Source organism: Gossypium hirsutum, chromosome D05 (assembly GCF_007990345.1).
Source record: "Gossypium hirsutum isolate 1008001.06 chromosome D05, Gossypium_hirsutum_v2.1, whole genome shotgun sequence".
Lineage (NCBI taxonomy): Eukaryota > Viridiplantae > Streptophyta > Magnoliopsida > Malvales > Malvaceae > Gossypium > Gossypium hirsutum.
Window position 1 is genome coordinate 23,752,865 of NC_053441.1, and position 18,536 is coordinate 23,771,400.

Below are 18,536 nucleotides of genomic sequence, written 5' to 3' on the forward strand. Positions count from 1 at the left end.
GCTGTAGGAAGTCTCATGTATATGCACACATGTAGATATCTGTCTTGTAGTGGGGTCGATAAGTCGATATTAGCCGAGTCCAGAACCAAGACACTGACAAATAGTTAAGCATATACTCAAGTATTTATGGAGAACGAGAGATAATATGCTTGTGTATTTCGGAGGAGATCTTACTTCTATCAGATATACTGATTCTCATTTCTACATGTGTCAAGATTCGAGGAAATCGACACTGAACTATATTTTTATCGATTTATAATATAAATAAGTGCAAAGTAGACTTCACTATGGGGAAAATCATAATTTCTAAATATTAATTTCTCCTACAAGTTCAATCAAAGTACGTTTGTTCTCTTTCTAATTGAAAAGTAGAATAAAATAAAATATCCTTTCTTCCCTTTCATGTTATATTTGCCGTAGAGATATTAGAGGCGAGTGAAAGTTTTAACTTAAACATTTATGTTTTCTGTTTTAATTTTGTTTCGTTAGTTTTATTTATTATTATTATTCAAAATTATAGCATGTTTTTTTTAAACATTCCTTATTACATTATTTTAGGAAAATTAACAAAGAAAAAAATGCATATAAATGAAAATATAATGGAGAAAATTTATATAATTATATTTTTTTGTCAAAAAGCTTAACTTGGATAAAAATTTTTACGATCCAGTTTCAATTTAAATATTAAAAAGTATTTTTAAATTTAAATTTAATTATAAAATATTAATTAAGAATATATTTTTTAATATTTTATTTATTTTTTAATAGTGGAATGAGCTTTTTCTTGCATACTTTAATGGCTTAGGAGTGGAGTATTTTAATTTTTAATTTTTTTTCTTTCATGATTTTTTGGGTAAACAATACAAGCAAGTAACCCAACTATGCTTAAGTTTTTTGTTTGATAACCCAATTTTTAAAACTTTCAAAATGGGTACTGAACTAATTTGGTTTGTTTATTTTGTTAAGTGCTATTAAGCATTAGATGGGGCCTGATGTGATAGTTCAAAAATTGGTATAATAACATATTTTCCCATCAAATTTAACACGATGTGTCAATTTAGTCATAAATTTTTAAAAATTTAACTGTTAATGTTTACATATTGTCTCAATTTTGTCCTAATTCTAAAAATTATATATAAAATAAATATTTTTATAGAATTATAATATAATTGAAAAAAAATAAAATGTTTTAAATTTTAATATAACTTTTTTGAAAATATTTATGTATTATATATTGAATTTTATAGAATTAGGATCAAATTGAGATAATATGTAAATGTTAAGTGTTACTTTTTAAAATTTATGACTAAATTGACACATGTAAAAGTTGATAGCTAAATCTATTATTATATCGATTTTTAAACTACCACCTCACTCTTTCGTAAAAAACTAAACTACACTTAACGGAAATGAAAAAAATAAAACCAAACTCAATTAATCAAGTAACTATTTGAAAGTTTTAAAAAGTTGGTGATCAAAAAAGAAATTTAAGTATTTGGGGAACATGCTGTGTAATTTACCATTTTTAGTTAATACTGTGTAATTTACCATTTTTAGTTAAGTTTTTTTTCATGATTGTTTTGTTATGAGAATTAGTTAATTTAATTTTAATATTTGAATAAATCAATTAGTATTGATATTGTTATCGGTCTAAGAAAATATGATTTTAAATAAATTTAAACTTATTAAGAATTTACTAAATTATAACTTTTTTTTATTACTTAATTCTAAAAAATTACAATTTTCAACGATAGTTGGATGAACTTAATCGTAATTGACTAGTAATAAATTTTTTTAACATATAACTTAATTCACGCACCATTACGTCACATATTATATTTTCAATGGAAGGAAGTTTCCACGTAACGGAGACTTGTTCGAATTAGTATTAGTTCGGTTCTTTTATAACCTAATCTCTTCTTTTTCTTATGGAAAACGCCTTGGTCCATTAAGTCTCCTTCCGAATTTTCTTCTTTGACTGCAGCTCTCTTTTTTATTTTTTCTACCCAACCCCCAAATTTGCTCCAGTTCTTTTTTTAATATAATATATATTTTTCTCTAATTCTAAATCATGTGAAATAAAGTTTGTTTTGAAATCAATTTTTGCTTTCTTGTTGAGAAAGCTTTTTTTTTTATCATAAAGAAAAAAAAGAGAATTTTTTTATCATCAAGAGAGATGACAGTGGCGGCGAAAGCTGCGACGACTGGTTCATGTTTTGGCGAGGATCAAGTGTGGCCACCGGGGTTTAGGTTTCACCCAACTGACGAAGAGCTGGTTCTTTATTATTTAAAGAGAAAGATCTGTGGAAGAAAGCTCAAGCTTGATATCATAAGGGAAACTGATGTTTACAAGTGGGATCCTGAGGAGTTGCCTGGTAAAGTTTTCTTTCTTTTTCTAACCCTCAAATTATTATTTGATTATTGGCTACATGTTTAGTTTAACTGATAATTGAGCAAATATATCCGTTGACTTTTTTCCCTTTTATTAAATTGCTTTTTTTTTTGTGGGTTTGTTTTGATTTTATCTGTTATTGTTTTGTTTATCGTATGGGTTTGTATTGTGAAGAATATGTGGCTATTCGTTTTTGTATGTTGAAATTGCTGTTTTTATCTCTTCATTTTTTTCCTTATTCATTTTAGAACATCCTTGGATTACGTTGACTTTGGTTTGTGCAATAAATCTACTGTTTGTTTGTATGAATTTTTATGATGGAACTATTGGCCTATATGATTTATTCAGGCTCCATAGTCCTTAAATCAGATTAACCAATGGGGTTTTCAGATGTCTCAATGATTCGTTAAAACATTGGTTTGTTTTTGTTCCGATTCGAGGCTCTTGATTCTATTTGTCTTTTAGATGGATTGCTTGTTTGAAAAACTTTAAGCAGTAGCTAACGTTTGTTGGTTTCTACTTTCCGATTTTGCTTTATTTGTTGTATTAGCGGCTGTCTAATGAGCGAAAAATATGTTATACAGCAAAATCAATACTGAAGTCTGGAGATAGACAATGGTTCTTCTTCAGTCCAAGAGACAGGAAATATCCTAATGCAGCAAGGTCAAACAGGGCAACTGGTCACGGGTATTGGAAGGCAACAGGAAAGGATCGTACTGTTACCTGTAATTCTCGGACAGTTGGAGTCAAGAAAACGTTGGTTTTCTACAGAGGGCGTGCACCTATTGGTGAGCGAACTGATTGGGTGATGCATGAGTATACCCTTGATGAAGAGGAGCTCAAGAGATGCCAGAATGTAAAGGTATGCGGCTGAAGAAGTTTGCCAAGAAACTTTTCTAGTTTTAGTCCTGTATATTTCTTTTTATTATTTCTCTGTTTCTCTTTTGCATTTCAGGACTATTATGCTCTTTATAAGTTGTACAAAAAAAGTGGACCTGGCCCTAAAAACGGAGAGCAGTATGGGGCACCATTTAAAGAGGAAGAATGGGCTGATGAGGAATATGCTAGTAAAGCGGTAGATGTAATCACCCCTGTCAAACAACCAAATGAGGCCTTTCCTGATGACGTCGAAAAAGCTAAAAATCAAATTCAATCGCCATTGAATGATATTGAAGAGTTTATGAGGCAATTCGCTGCTGAGCCTGCACTTCCCCAGCCACAAGCTCATTTTGACAATATATTGCCTCGGCTTGCTGGTGAAGAAGAGATACAAAGTACTTTGCTGGACACATCTCCAAGGGATGTACTCCTTCCTAAGCCAGTTGAGGTTGTACATGACCATGCAAGCTTTGAACTCTCCCAGTCACCTACATCTCGTTTGCAGTTGCAAGAGGCACCTGAGGACGCATCTGTTTCTGATCAATTTGAACAAATTCCACAAATATGTGAAGAGGACTTCCTGGAAATTGATGATCTCACCTCCAATGTTGAGAAACCTGTGGAGAATGGGCTGCAGTTCAATGACTGGGATGGACTGGGAGAATTTGATCTCTACCATGATGCTGCAATGTTTCTACAGGACATTGGACCTATTGAACAAGGAATAGTTCCATTCTCATATACTGAAAATATGATAAATCAGGTAAGTTACCCATTGGAACCGCAATTGCAACACCAATCAAATACCAATCATATGGATCAAGAACTACAGTTCCAATTGAATGGCACTGGTGTTGATGAGCAGTTGCAGCTTCAATCGAATGCCTTTGGGAATAATCAACAGGTGCAGTCTCAATTGAATACAATCGGTGATAATCAGCCTCAATTGAATGCCTTCGAGGATGGTATATTAAATCAGGTCGGTTATCAATTTCATTCCTCTGCAAATAACATGATGGATCAGCAATTGTTACCCAATTCAACTGTGGATCAGGTGGATTACCATTTGCCATTCCAATCTTTTGGAAACGAGATGGAGCGACAGCTCCAAATGGATCAGATCAATGGTTCAATTTGGATAAATGATCAGAGTGGTGATGTCTTTACTCCATCAGGATCGAATCTTGGGAATGCCTCTTCAAGTTCAGGTAGAACACGTGCGGAAATCAACGTGCATTCATTTGTGAAATTATCTTGCATTCACTGAACTGTTTTTTTTTTTTGGACAAAGTTGTTGTCTTAGCCTCTCCTTGCAAAGTTCTTGATGAAATGGTTGGTTTGGTAGACATGCCAAAAGTCCACATGGCAAAAAGCCTTTCTTAAAAATGAAATTTGAGCCTGCTTCAAGAGCTCTTCTGATACGACTATTTTCATTTATAGTCACTTCTAGTGATTAGAATGCAAATATTCAACTACTTTTTTGTCATTGGAAAAGCTAGTCACTCCTTTACTGCTTTACTGTATAATTTTGCTTATATATGGTTATTTTGGTCGTCTTTAGGTTTGGTGTACAATGGTAATAATCAAGATGAGGGTGACAAAAACGGCGAGGGTGCAAGCCGATTTTCTACTGCAATGTGGTCATTTGTGGATTCAATACCTACTACTCCTGCTTCTGCATCTGAGAGTCCTTCGGTAAACCGAGCCTTTGAGCGAATGTCTAGCTTCAGTAGGTTGAGAATGAATGTTAGAAACACCAATGCGTTGATAGTCAATGGTGGCACAACTGCTCGGAGGAGAAGCAGGAGTAAGGGGTTCTTTTTCTTTTCTATTTTAGGTGCATTGTGTGCCATATTATGGTTTCTGATAGGGATGGTTAGGGTCGTAAGGAGTTCGATCTCCTCGTGAAGATATAATGTAAGTGGGAAGTTTTGTTAGTTATGTTCTACTGGGAAGTTGGTGAAATTGTTGCATAGTGAAGTCCAAATTTGTCATTAAATTAAATAGTTTTTAATGTCTCAGGAAGAAGTGTTAGCAGAAGGAAAGCATAATAGGTACCTTGAAATTTCTTTGTAGTAGGCGTCCTTGTGTGTCGTAAATACCGTATTTATATTTAGTTATCATGTTGAAATCTCCTCTCTGTTTTTGACAAGGGGAAAGTATGAACTGAAGCAGTCAGTCAAGCAAATTTTGCTGCCATGCGCGGCCAGCTAACTACTATGATACAGCATCTTTATCTTTAACATAGGTAATTAAATTGTTTGGATATGGCATGGCATCCTTGGGGAAGAGACGTTAATTGTCTGTAATTGATAGAGATCTGGTGTCCTGCCTCGAGAAATATAGGAGATATTATGTTTGGTTTAGGTCGGATCAGTTGGTTTGGCCTGTAAAGGTCTTGTCTTGAACGGGAGGTAAAACATTTGGATGGGTCTGATTTAGCTCGAACTGTAAGTCAATAATAAAAATTATTTTAATTTGATTTAAAATTATAAAAATATTAATATAAATAACTTTAAATGATGATAGTGATAATAATAAAGGTAATTAAGGTTTGGGCATAAAATGACACTTCTATTTGATCTGTTCCATGAAAGTATTTCTAGATGTGGGGGCTAATTTAAAATAATTTATTGAGACGTATATCTTGGTTATTGAATAAATCTTGTAGTTGTAGTCCTTGGGTTCTTGCTTTTGATCCGCGGTAATCGCCGGTAATTATAACTCCAAAGCTGCGTGGCATATCATATTATTTTGTTCCAAATATAACTTAGAAAGAAGGAAACACATCTTAGCAGAGTAAAAAAACAGACAAAATAAAGCTTGTAAATCAACATGGGGCAAAGGACCTGATTCGGTCTGACTAACGTATCATGATGCAGGTAAAAGCTTTAATATTTTGGTGCATTTCCCACTCAATAGAGTTGCTTAAATTAAGCCCGTTTCACAGCTTACGAAGGGAAGAGATGAGGCAGGCACCTTGGACTTATCCGTGATGGATGCCTCTATATCCCAATTTCAATGCTTACTTTAATGAGTTCTCTCAATAATATATATCTCTAGATAAAACTTCTCAACTTCGATCTTAACTTCCTTAAAGGATAAAGACCTCATCTTTCTATTTATGTAGTCCACGCCTCATACATCCCGCTTTTACTTTATAATATAATAAGATTGTAAAGGTGCTATTGGCAAGGCAAGTATGGAGTCTATGAGGTTATTTTCTCTGTCTGGCCTTTTTGTTTTGACACTAGTGGCACTAATGATACCGGCGAGTATTGGGAGGGGTTGGCAAAGATGCAGATTTCCTGCAATATACAACTTTGGGGACTCTAATTCAGACACTGGGGCTTGTAATGCGGCAGTGGCTGAGATTCCATCACCATATGGCCAAACCTTCTTCAAGCAACCTTCAGGACGAGCTTCTGATGGTCGTCTCATCATTGATTTTTTAGGTTAGTAGTTGGCTGCTTATATTCCCACTACGATGCAAATGGATATTATCCCTGAATTTTTCTAAGAATCTGCCCGAACTCAGTTGGCTAGTGCTAGGCTCTTTGCAGCTTATATTAGAAGTAGAACTAGTAAATTCATATATTACTGACAATTTCTTATTATATTACCTTGTGCAGCTGAGAATCTGGGATTACCATACCTCAGTGCCTACCTGGACTCAATTGGGACAAATTTCAGGCATGGTGCTAATTTTGCAACAGGTGGGTCTTGCATTCAACCTGCGTGTGGATATGGCCCATTCAACCTTGCAACGCAAGTTTCTCAATTCATACACTTCAAAGCTCGCACAACTGCTCTCTACAACCAACTCTGCCTCAACCGTGAGTCTTCTTCTCTGCATTTTTGTACATAAAGCACTTTATCATATAAAAGATAGTAGAGAACAGGTGGGGTAGGCAGGGTGGACCATTCACGCGAAACCCTTGGGGACTGGGTAGCTGGCAGAGTGATGATGGAGGGGTTGGTATCTCTAAGAAATGAAATATTTGAATTTGTGAATGTTGGTATACAGGAAAGATAGCAGCACACTGTATTGATCTTCCAAGACCTGATGACTTCTCAAAAGCTATATACACATTGGATATTGGACATAATGACCTAGCGTATGGTTATCTTCAACATCGAGCCAAAGGAAGAATTCGAGCTTCCATTCCCAATATGCTTACCCTGTTTTCCCAAGCAGTCCATGTAAGAAAACATGGAATGCTTCTTGAGGCTTGCAAAAAATGCACGGTTTGTAGTAGTAGTAGTAGTAGTAGTAGTAGTAGTATTTACTTACATTTGTCTATGTTCCAGGTATTGTACAGTGAAGGGGCCAGGATATTTTGGATACATAACATGGATCCAATAGGGTGCTTGCCTTTCAGTGTTATGATGTACCAACCAAAGGCTCACAATGTGGACCGAAACGGGTGTGTGATGCCTCAAAATGAGATGGCTAAAGAGTTCAACAGGCAGCTTAGGGACAAAGTGTCCCAGCTGAGGGCACAACTTCCTTCAGCGGCTTTCACTTACGTCGATGTCTATTCAGCCAAATATGCTCTCATTAGCGACGCCAAACAACAAGGTAACTGTCTGAAAGTTGTCACACTCACACCAATCAAAGTGGTTGGCAATGTGATGGTGGTCTAACTGCCATGGTTTTGGTGATTGCAGGATTCGTAGATCCTCGAACGTTTTGCTGTGGCAGCTACGGACACCATGGTCACCATGTTGATTGCGGGAAGAAAGTTAATGGAACAGTTTATGGGAGTTCATGTAGGTACCCATCAAGGCACATTAGTTGGGATGGAATACACTTCACAGAGGCAACCAACTTGTGGGTTGCAAATAGCACACTTAATGGCTTTTTCTCCGATCCCCCGGTTTCTATCGACAAGGCTTGTCATCGGCCTCAACCATAGGTTGTTGCTAAAAATAGGCTTCAAATTAAATATTTTAACTGTAGTTGTCTTACAAAATCAAAATAAAAAAAATATTTCTCTTAATATGCGTTATTATCAAACTCTTGTGTTTTTCTTTTAGAGAAATAAGTGCCTTCGTTTATGATTAATATTGTTCAAAAATTGTGAAGCTATTCTAGTTTTTTCGTGCTTTTATGGTATGTTTTGTACGCTACAATAGAATAAGACTATAATGAAATATTATTCTATGATATTGAAATAGAGCCGACTGAAATAGAATGAGCGTAACGTTAGTTTGGTTAAGTGGAATAGAATGAGTGTTATAAAAGTATTATTATGTTTAGTTCAAAAAATAGATATTATAAATTTAAAGAAATATAGATTAAACTAAGTATAATCTGAATAGTGAGAAAGAGAGTAAAATATTATATTATATTATTTAATATTAATATTATATAAAATTTAAATTTATTATTATCTTTTTTATATATTTTAAAATTTTGTATATTATTTTTGTCAACAATCATGTTTTTATTTTTATATACTTTTTAAATTTATTATTATATTGTTTTGAAAATATTTATGTATTTTTATATATTTCTTTGAATTTTTTTAAATTAGGATTAAATTGAGAACATTTATAAATTTTAAGGGTTAACATTTTTAAATTACGACTAAATTGATATAATATGTAAAATTTAAGAGTTTAATTTATTATTATATTATTTTTTTAACTGTCACGGTAAGGTGATTACTTAATTTGTTAATTTTTATTTTGGATGCCTAAAATAAAACTTTTTAATAATTAAATAAATATCGGTATAATTTATTTTTAAATACAAACTTGTATTCTAAATATTTAATTTCTATTCTAATACACATGCCGTAGAATATTTATATTTTATAACGATAATATAAAATTATTCGATTTAATTATTTTTTTGTAATTACCCATTAAATTTTAACCAGGTTGGTATAATATTATTTTTAATCTAAAAAAATCTAAATTTGAGTAAGCTAAAACATGTTGTAATCTGAATGTTTAATCATAATAAAAATGTATAACGAGGTTATTGAAAAAAAAAAAACTTCCTCGTAATTATATTCCATTTACTTTTTGCATTTAAACGCCAATACTATTTATGATTAAACAATCATTATTGTTTTAGGAGAAAAAAACAGAAAACAAATAAAAAGTAGGCAAAGCCTCCAAAAATTGAAAAAACGAAAATTACTGAAAAGGTGATTAAGCAGCAGCCTGCCTTCATTTCCTTTTGGCTGGAAATTTTGTCGTTCAGATTTCACAGAGAGAAGAAGAAATCAAGTTCTTGTTTCATTTTTCTTCACTTTGTCGTGACTGAAAAATACAGAGAAAACGAAAGCCAAATATTTGGAGAAACCAATTTAGCGTCCCCCCATTGAATTCGAAAAGAGGCGGAGGAGAAAGAGCGATGTGAAGGAAGAAGAAGATGAAGCCGCAGCGCCACTTCACCTTCTTCTCCTATTGATTTCCAGCCCCCTCTTCATGGCCTCTTCTCAGCATCGCTGCGTTTTCGGTCAATCTCTCTCTGATTTGCTTCTGGTTTTTTAGATTGCTTTTCTGTTTAATTGCTGAGAAATTTTTTAACAACTAATCACATGATTTTATTTTTGTTTTCATTTTTTAATGGATGTTATTTCGAAGGGCTTTTTTTTCCCTCTTAATGAATTTAGTGAAATTTGGTATTTATTTTTTTGGTTGGCAGTTGGGAATATACCATATGATGCTACTGAGGAACAGCTTATAGAAATCTGCAGGGAGGTTGGCCCAGTTGTTTCTTTCAGGTTTGGAATATGGGGAAAAAAACCTACACACTCATTCACTAAACATGCAGATAGAAACATTTATATATACTAGCTCCCTTTGCAAACTAGTTTGGGTGCATGCACTACAAAATATCTTCATTAAGAATCTTTGTTAACTTAATTTGAGATGAAATTGCTTTTTGGAAGATATATATATTAATGTTCTTCATTTCTAATTAACCCTCTTAATTTCAGATTGGTTATTGATAGAGAAACTGGTAAACCAAAAGGTTATGGGTTCTGTGAATACAAGGATGAGGAGACAGCTCTAAGTGCACGAAGGAATCTTCAAGGTTATGAGATCAATGGCCGGCAGTTGCGAGTTGATTTTGCTGAAAATGACAAAGGCTCTGATCGAAACCGAGAACAGGTGTACTCTTTTTTTCTGCATCTTTTATTTTTTTCATCAGGGTGATAATTTAGCACCGTCATAGTTTCTCTTCTCACAGTGACATTGGTTAGATGTGATTATATGAACACTGGTTTTGATGACACAGGCAATGTAGGTAGCTATTTAGTATTGATTAATTTAATTTAAGCCTACAAATACCTAATTTCCCTCCATTCCAAACTGTTTATATCTGTATTTTAAAGTGTAATTTCAGTTACCTTGGCAGAGTATGTTTCCTATGTGATATCTATACATCTGAATTGGTGCTAATGGATGGTCTATGCAATTTTTATGCTAATGCCTAGGCTCTCATGCATGAAATTTACTTTGATCTGTTGGATGATATAAAAAGATGTTTGCTCTTGTGTATGTATTACTTGGTGCAGTTCAGGTTACGCTTATAAGGTTTTTAATTTTGAATTCCTGTATGTTTATTATTTTATCAGGTAATATATTCTAGTTCTTAAAAAAAGTGATAGAAAGGACAAAAAAGCTGCAATGAACTTGATGTCATGGACTAATGCCTCCACATTCATATCCCTGCTGAAAGAAAGAGAGATTAATCATTATATCTAGGACAAGCCTTCAGCCTTCTATATTAGACTGTCATCGCAGAAATTATAGGAAAATACAAATTGTGATAAAGTTTTTTATGCTTATGTAAACGCATAGTTAAGATGTGCTTGCAAGGATATGTTTGCTAAATATTTTAGAGACTTTTAAAGTTTGTTATTTGGCTTGAACCATTCTATTGGATGATAGATCTACTATCATGCTTCATACTGACAATCTAACTCTCTGGCCTATAACCTTGGTGGTAACTGAGGCTTATTCCATTGCAACAAAAGCCCATGTACATGCACTATCCTACTGCTTTGGATTATATTTCTTCAATATAATGGTTTCTTCCTTCTGTTTGGTTTGATATTTTGGTTTTTCAAAACTAGATTTTATTTATAAGCTTAAACAGTGAATTTTGTTTTATTGCAGGGCCGTGGTGGACCTGGACTGGCAACAAACTTTGGTTAGCATTTATGTTTCTTTCAGAATATATTCTTTTTGAGGAATAAAAGCTGATTTGCCCCTTTTTAACTGACACATCACAGACCCTCAAAAACAACTAGGAGGCCAAGCAGTCCACGGCGAATCTTTTCACCTGCAGCCTATTGGTCTCCATTCAGCTATAACTGCTGCTGCTCTCATGGCTGAAGCTCTTGGTGGTGTGCAGCAAAATCAAAATGCTTTGCCGAGTCAGCCAGTACCAACCAGTGACCCACTAACACTCCATCTTGCCAGAATGTCAAGGAACCAGTTGAATGAAATTATGTCTGAGCTGAAGGTAAAGCTTTGAGCAATACATACTGTTATACGGAGCTTTGCTCCTTTAATTAATTGTATTCTTTCATGTCTTCTCTCAACAGAAAATGGCTACACAAAATAAGGAACTAGCTCGTGAGCTATTGCTTTCAAAACCTCAGTTGCTGAAAGCTATTTTTCAGGTATTTTTCATTGTTTGGTGTTTCTTTAAAAGAAACTATGCAGAGATAATATTTATCTTAGACATTTAATATATATCTCATATATTTTCATCTAGTGTCCCTTAATTAAAAATGGTCCTTTAAACACTCCAAATTCCAAAAAGGAAATGAGTTTATTGTTATAAATTCAAACCTTTTATGTTTATAAGCTGCATGAAGAGAGTTCTTGAATGCATCTAATGTGTTTTGCGAGGAAATGTTATGTATTTTTTCATAGCATTCAAGTTATCATTTATTACTGCTAGTTTTCTGACATGTTCATTTTACATATGACTATTATGCAATTTAGTTTTTATTTTTTCACAAACTGTTGTTGATAGTTCAGCACATGGTCTTGAATTATGTCCTTTATTTTTATAACAATGAAACCCTTGATGTTAGAAAATCTATCAAAATAGAAAGGTGTTCTTTGTCCTTACAGAAGTTTTACACGTTTTAAGAAACTTTTATTTGATAAAGATATAGATTTGTCTTACTTCTTTGCCTTTGCTTTTGCTTTTCAGGCTCAAATTATGCTTGGAATGGTTACCCCTCAAGTGGTTTGTTTCATTGTCTCAAAAAAAGAAAAAAAGTTAGCTGTTTGTTCAGTGCTTTGAAATTTTGTTGCATAAAGAAAATTTTATTTTGAATTTTGCAGTTGCAGATGCCAAACATAAGACAGCCTCTTGGTCAACCTGCACAGATTCCATTACAGGATGGCCAGCATAGTCTGCAGCCAACAGCACAAACTCTTTCTCCGATGGTTCAGGCTGGCTTGATTCCTAAAGTACAAAGTCAAATAGCTTCTGTGCCTCTTAATTCTTTAGCTCGCAACCAAGTTTCCGCTACCCTACAATCAACTTTGCAGCCTCGGACACAGCTTCCACAACATTCCAGCAATTATGTTCTACCACCAGCTGCTGCACATTCTGGAGTTCCCAAAATTCCTTCTTTAAACACCTCTGTTAGACCACAAATTCAGGTAGCAAATTCTTCATCCTTGAACCAGCAATTGCAGCCGTCATTGCTGCACTCAGGACAGCTTGCAACTGCTAATTTAAGTCACAGCAGTCGGATGGTCTCGCCAAATGTTGTCATGCAATCAGCTCCTCTGCCTCATCCTTCCTTATCAGATACCAGCTTCCAGGTGCAAAAGCTTCTTTCACAAACTTGACCTAGTCTAGGACATGCCACTAGAGAAGTTTTAGCAATGGTTTATGTTAACTACAAGCATGCGTCTTTAGATTGTGTTCTGATTTGTTTTAATATAAAATTTTTTTGGAGAAACCATCAAATTATTAAATTTAAAAGTTTAATAATTTAACAGTTCCACATGTATTTTTAGGTTGCCTTTTGAATATTTAATAATAAAACATTGTTAGTTCCATTGTTTTGAAACTCAATCAGTCAAATCCTGCCAAGAGATATTAAGTTCAAGTTAGGTTTTAAGAAAATCTCTCTTATGCTCATGCGAAAAAAAATTACTGAAAAGATGGTGAGTGGTCTCCATTGAACTTATATTTTCTCTTTCCTATTGTTGAAAACATATCGATGGATCCTTGCCCCCTTCTTTGCCTTCCCTTTCTGCAAACAAATTCCAGTTCTCTCTTGTGATCTTTTTGAGTTTGTTGCAGTAGGCTGTATCTTTCTCAAATTAGTAGAACACTGGTTTTTATTTCTTTCAATGTCCTAGTATTTCATATTAACTTCTTTTTAAAAAAAAACAGCCTGGTCCCTCAATAACACCTGGCATCGCGGAGAAATCAAACATTGTTCAAAATCATTCAGAAGCAATAAGTCAGCCTCCAAAAATGGTGAAATTAGATGGGGGAAAGAGCGGTTCTTCCTCAGTTGGGTTGAATGTGACCAATGTAAGTGGATCTAAAACATTGCAAACATTTGGTGTTGATTCAGCACCTGTTAATCAAGTACCTAGAGCACAAGAGGTGCAATATGCTGAAAAGCAGATTTCTCAGGTACTGTATTATACATGGTGATATCACATTTTAAATTATATAATACTTTGCTGTGAGCTCATTTTCTCATGCATCATTGCTTCAGCCTTAACGGCAGAAAGATCATTCTCAGAGTTTCAATGGCAGGGATTAGATAGGTTTCATGCAAAAGAAATATAGTTCCTGAAATGATCTTTTATTGATTTAGTTCCTGATATCTATTTAATCATTTTGGCAATTCCCAGAAATATTAATATGAAACGGTGATGAAAAATTACATATCCCAGACATCTTGATTGAGAAGTGAATATCATCTTGCTAATGATTTACTTAGAAAATGGCTGGGTTGTAATTTAGATGTCATCCTATGTTAAGCTATTTCTTTGGTCTCATTGTTCCAAAAACTTGAATGTGTACTGCTTTAGTTGTGTCTAATGAATGGGGAAGTAAAGCGTATTAAAGTTTAACCTGCTATTGAATGTAGAGTTTTTGAAGTACTTGCTAGCATTTAATACCATTAAGTTTAGTGCTTTGTCTAGTTATCAAATGTAAATCTGATCTGTAATTTCCTTTAAACATAAGTCTCTATGTTAAGGAAAAACGTTGTTGGTATTTTCTTCTGTCTTCTCTTCTTTTCACTATTGACCAAATAACAGAGATAAGATTTGTCTCAGTATCTTTACCGAAATACATTTAAAGGTTATAGTTAGGTCTGGAGGACTTTGTAAATGCTTGCAGTCTTCTTCAAGAGTAAGTTTAACTGTTCAGTTGTGCACATCTGATATTTTGAGTACGGTTGGATTGAGACAATAGGATTTTCCAGTAGTTTTTCACTGTAATGTATATCTTTGTGAGTGATTGGATACATAAATGGCTGATCACTGGTACATGTTATAGTTGACTGTCAGGTGAACACCGATCAAGTTATTTGGAAGGTAAAAATTAGTAGTCTCTAGTTGATCTTTGGCACTTGAAAATTTTCTATAGTAGTGGCGTGAGAGCTTAGATGTAAATTTTAGTTTAAAGGACAATTGAATTGATTCCTAGATCATCAATTCTCAAAAATCTGAAGGTACCTATCCTTGTAGTGTGGTTCAAATAATACTATCTTGAAACTAATTTGTACGGTGATAAATAGCCAAATGCGTGCTTAATTGCTTGACAAACCAAATTGATTGGAGGGCAGTTATGGACATCTGGGATATGATTTGGTTTGGTAGACATTTAAAAAATCCTGCAGTAAGTTTCTATAACCAAGTTATTATAATCGTGGTGCATGGTTTTACAAGCTTATGCAATCTCTCTGCCAGTTGTCAATATGGCTTTTGACCACAACAGTGGCCAATGTGAAACTCTTTGCTTACCTATAGGAGAAATCTTTAGCATTATTTATTTATTTAAAATTTTGGAATAGTTTGTGCAATTTGTGGTTGATTTGACAATAATTTTGAAACTCACGATTCACACCATTGTTTGTATGTCAGCCACAGCTCGCACCTGATGTTGAGTCCGTCTTACTGCAGCAGGTGTTAAACCTAACACCAGAACAGCTGAGTTCATTGCCACCTGAACAACGTCAACAGGTCATTCAACTCCAACAGGCACTTCGGCAAGAGCATATGCAGCAGCCATCATAGCAGGTAGGCTTCCAACACCAACTATTGTCAACAGTGTCATCTTCCATCATTTTTTAAACTTTCTGGAAGAAGTGCTCTGCTGTGGGTTCATTCAAATTCTCGGTGCTTGTAAAATTACCATTTATTCTAGATACGTTTAGAAAATGAGCATGTCTCATTGATGTCACATTATGAGCTTGTTTCTTGAATACATGAAAGAATCGGTGAGAGGAAAAAGGAAAAGAAAAAAAATGGAAATGAAAATTTTGTCTTATCTTCTCATTCTATGCCCCTGGAGTACTTGTTAGTGTTAGTGATGTATTATTTGCCTTTAACTTGGCCTGTGGTTTACATGGGGACAGGCGATTTCTTCTCTTTTAACTTCTTTCTATAGCCTGGAAAGATAAACTTGGGATTTGCTAAAAATTTTCTGAATTTCATTTTCATTGTTGGATTATGTTGGATGTATGTGTTTGAGTGTCTCTCTTGTTAAGCTATTTTAGCAATGATATGCAGTCTTGGTAATTTAACCCTTCCAGAATAATTTATATACAAAATAGATTATTAACATATATAATATGAGCAAAAAAATATGAATGTAACATGATTATGCATTCGCTCCTCTTTTTTTTCACCTCCTCTCTCTTTCTTTCCTTCATAATAATGATAACAATAATAACGTATTTAAAAAATAAAGCATGTAGTAAAGCCGATAAATTAATAATATCTTCCGTAAAATTCATGGTGTTGATCGGGTGAATTGGTAAAATTTAAAGGAGGTACTATAGGCATTACCCTAAATTTGGAATCAAAATAAAATAAAACTGTTTCTAATCTTCGTTAAAAAATTACTTATGTCTGTTTTTAAATAGCAAACTCTTCTATTTTTAAATTGAATTTAGACTTCAGAAATTTCTAATGATTAAAAAAAATGCTTCGGAAAATATAATCGATTCTATTATCCAGGGGTGAAAGAAAACCTTATAAAGAAATTACTCAACAACTGGATTATAGATAAAATGGTAGTGTTTATGAATAAACTATCTTTTTAATTGTTTTATTTATATATTTTATATAAAAGAGGAAACATCACTATATTAACATTCAATCCTTTATTAAAATATATATATATATATACTATAAATTTATAAATGACTCTTAGTCTTCATAAAAAAATATTAAATAAAATTATTTGTTAAATAATATCATTTAAAAAGTTATCTTACATGTCAAAATGATAAAAAGTTTCACATAAGCATTCAAGCCGGCATTTCTTAAATGAAAAGTGTATTTATCTTGATCATTTCTTCCGCAAGTATATTTAAACAGAATTTAATCACTCTTAAAATTAAAAAAATAAAATAAGTATTACTTGGCTAGACTTCAACTTTGATGATAGAAAAGGGGCAGCAAAACTTTCCATTGCCCTTATGACACAAAACAATTGACGAAATATTTGGGAAATATTAAGTCATTATTTAATATATAACTTGTATACTTCAACCGAATCCTTCTAGTTGATCCTTCTGCAGTTCGTCCTGATCTCTCCATTGCTTCCTGTCAATGGGCTTATGTTTCCCATATTGATCATGGATTGAACAAAGGCGTCGAAGAAGTCGCGTTGGCTACCGGCAAACCTGTTGACAATGGCCACCGTGCTTGCGTTGGTGGTCGAGAACAATGACTGATCAGTTTGGAGAAGGCCGCGGTTGTTCTGTAGGTTTGTGTAGTAGTTGTTGTCAAAGTCATCAGCAGTTGATGAATCAAGATTTGCCAAGGCATTACCGTTCCCTCCTTGGGGACATATTTGTGCAAGTACGTCGGAAAACATAGGGTCCAAAGTTGGATCCGTGCCGATACGACAGCTGAAAGTTTGGCATTGAGCACGGCCAAATGTATGTGCACCTGAGAATAATTAGCAAGCAATGTTTATTATAACTATAAACCAAATGGTGTGATCTAGTTGCATACGTACAAATAATGTTGGTGACAAAAGTAAATCCTTAAATTACCTGATAATGCAACCAGATCGGTAGAATCATCTAGTCCAACATCTCTAAATTTTCTTTGCAACACGCTGAAATTAATCGTCAAAAGGAGATGGGATTGCTGATGTTCCATCTTGGTTAGCCGTCCTACTGTCTCGTCTTCCAAGGGGCACTTGCCATGTTGGACCACCAGCCTTTCAAGTTCGAAATTGGAATTAATCATTACAAGTATTAAATTAAATAATTAATATAATAACTAATTAATTAACAAGAATATATACATATATATTGTACCAATGAAACTCCAATTTGGGATCCGAGTGCCAAAATATCAGCACAGGATACAAGACCAGGGCAGGCATTCTCTAAAGCCGTTTTGATGTCATCAACAATGTCAACATCAATCATCTGGTTGGGGGTTGCATCCTTTTCACTATGCCTTTTGCAGCATCATTATCCAGCAAAAGTGATCCATCACAACCCTGCTCAAACAAAAATTGTTACCAATTGATAAAAATAAGTGAGTCTGAAAAAAGAAAAAGAAAAAGAAAGGGTCAAAAAGTGGATGCATGAAAAACATTTACATCGACCATGCAGTCGTGAAAGTGAGCTCGAATAAGTGTGGCACCGATTCGGATGTCACTTTGGACAGCCTGCTGAAGCACCCCACCAACAATGGTGGTCAAGTTAGGGCATGTGTTACCATAAAATGTGGGGATAAGCTGCTGAGCCTTGGATCCACCAAGGATCATCCCAGCTAGGACGACAAAAGTGGTGGTCATTCGGAATGAAGGCATCATTCGACTGCTGATAAAGCTGAAATTCTATATTGTATTATTTGTGAGTGAGAGATACCATAAAATATGGGCTTGGGCAAAAATTGAGGCCCGTTTAGAAAATGGGCCGGGTCTCGGACAAATTGGCTCGGGCTCGGCCCGAAAATATATTAAATATATATATATTTTAAATATAATAGTTTTTTATTTAAGTTTCATTTACTTTCATTTCCTTATTGGCCAACTAATTTATCTAAC

General features: G+C 34.0%; 3 protein-coding genes and 1 pseudogene across 9 annotated transcripts; 3 read left to right on the forward strand and 1 right to left on the reverse strand.

Moving 5' to 3' along the window:
* Positions 1-1,864: 1,864 nt before the first annotated feature.
* Positions 1,865-5,485, forward strand: LOC107914072 (NAC domain-containing protein 17). Of its 4 annotated transcripts, XM_041094403.1 has the most exons (6): positions 1,865-2,375; positions 2,977-3,254; positions 3,348-4,034; positions 4,137-4,250; positions 4,326-4,479; positions 4,833-5,485. In XM_041094403.1, the coding sequence occupies exons 1-6, from the start codon at positions 2,177-2,179 to the stop codon at positions 5,177-5,179; spliced, it is 1,779 nt and encodes a 592-aa protein (XP_040950337.1). In that variant the 5' UTR covers positions 1,865-2,176; the 3' UTR covers positions 5,180-5,485. The 4 variants fall into 4 exon arrangements, with proteins under 4 accessions (XP_040950337.1, XP_040950335.1, XP_040950334.1 ...); XM_041094401.1 differs by having other exon boundaries at positions 3,348-4,250; XM_041094402.1 differs by having other exon boundaries at positions 1,925-2,375; positions 4,137-4,479.
* A 122-nt stretch (positions 5,486-5,607) lies between these two features.
* LOC107914073 (GDSL esterase/lipase At3g27950) lies at positions 5,608-8,332 on the forward strand. Of its 3 annotated transcripts, none has more exons than XM_041094405.1 (5): positions 5,608-6,726; positions 6,904-7,107; positions 7,299-7,519; positions 7,583-7,853; positions 7,943-8,332. In XM_041094405.1, exons 1-5 carry the CDS (start codon positions 6,474-6,476, stop codon positions 8,188-8,190), a joined length of 1,197 nt encoding a protein of 398 aa, XP_040950339.1. In that variant the 5' UTR covers positions 5,608-6,473; the 3' UTR covers positions 8,191-8,332. The 3 variants fall into 3 exon arrangements, with proteins under 3 accessions (XP_040950339.1, XP_040950338.1, XP_016698298.1); XM_016842809.2 differs by having other exon boundaries at positions 5,782-6,726; positions 7,299-7,474; XM_041094404.1 differs by having other exon boundaries at positions 7,299-7,853.
* A 1,015-nt stretch (positions 8,333-9,347) lies between these two features.
* Positions 9,348-15,971, forward strand: LOC107914071 (cleavage stimulating factor 64). 2 transcript variants are annotated; one of them, XM_016842804.2, is made up of 10 exons: positions 9,348-9,746; positions 9,936-10,014; positions 10,231-10,405; positions 11,417-11,450; positions 11,533-11,765; positions 11,848-11,925; positions 12,468-12,503; positions 12,602-13,090; positions 13,671-13,919; positions 15,383-15,971. In XM_016842804.2, exons 1-10 carry the CDS (start codon positions 9,716-9,718, stop codon positions 15,533-15,535), a joined length of 1,557 nt encoding a protein of 518 aa, XP_016698293.2. In that variant the 5' UTR covers positions 9,348-9,715; the 3' UTR covers positions 15,536-15,971. The 2 variants fall into 2 exon arrangements, with proteins under 2 accessions (XP_016698293.2, XP_040950340.1); XM_041094406.1 differs by having other exon boundaries at positions 9,356-9,746; positions 13,671-13,814.
* A 950-nt stretch (positions 15,972-16,921) lies between these two features.
* LOC107915271 (peroxidase 15-like) lies at positions 16,922-18,284 on the reverse strand (annotated as a pseudogene).
* Positions 18,285-18,536: the final 252 nt, after the last annotated feature.

Bases quoted from the DNA above. Each gene is read 5' to 3' on its own strand.
- LOC107914071 (XM_016842804.2), top strand. From the start codon at position 9,716: ATGGCCTCTTCTCAGCATCGCTGCGTTTTCG. The intron at 10,406-11,416 runs GTGTACTCTTTT...GTTTTATTGCAG, and splicing joins CTGATCGAAACCGAGAACAG to GGCCGTGGTGGACCTGGACT. The intron at 13,091-13,670 runs GTGCAAAAGCTT...AAAAAAAAACAG, and splicing joins TATCAGATACCAGCTTCCAG to CCTGGTCCCTCAATAACACC.
- LOC107914073 (XM_041094404.1), top strand. From the start codon at position 6,474: ATGGAGTCTATGAGGTTATTTTCTCTGTCTGGCCTTTTTGTTTTGACA. The intron at 6,727-6,903 runs GTTAGTAGTTGG...TACCTTGTGCAG, and splicing joins TCTCATCATTGATTTTTTAG to CTGAGAATCTGGGATTACCA. The intron at 7,108-7,298 runs GTGAGTCTTCTT...GTTGGTATACAG, and splicing joins CAACCAACTCTGCCTCAACC to GAAAGATAGCAGCACACTGT.
- LOC107914072 (XM_041094400.1), top strand. From the start codon at position 2,177: ATGACAGTGGCGGCGAAAGCTGCGACGACTGGTTCATGTTTTGGCGAG. The intron at 2,376-2,976 runs GTAAAGTTTTCT...TATGTTATACAG, and splicing joins GGATCCTGAGGAGTTGCCTG to CAAAATCAATACTGAAGTCT. The intron at 3,255-3,347 runs GTATGCGGCTGA...TTTGCATTTCAG, and splicing joins AGAGATGCCAGAATGTAAAG to GACTATTATGCTCTTTATAA.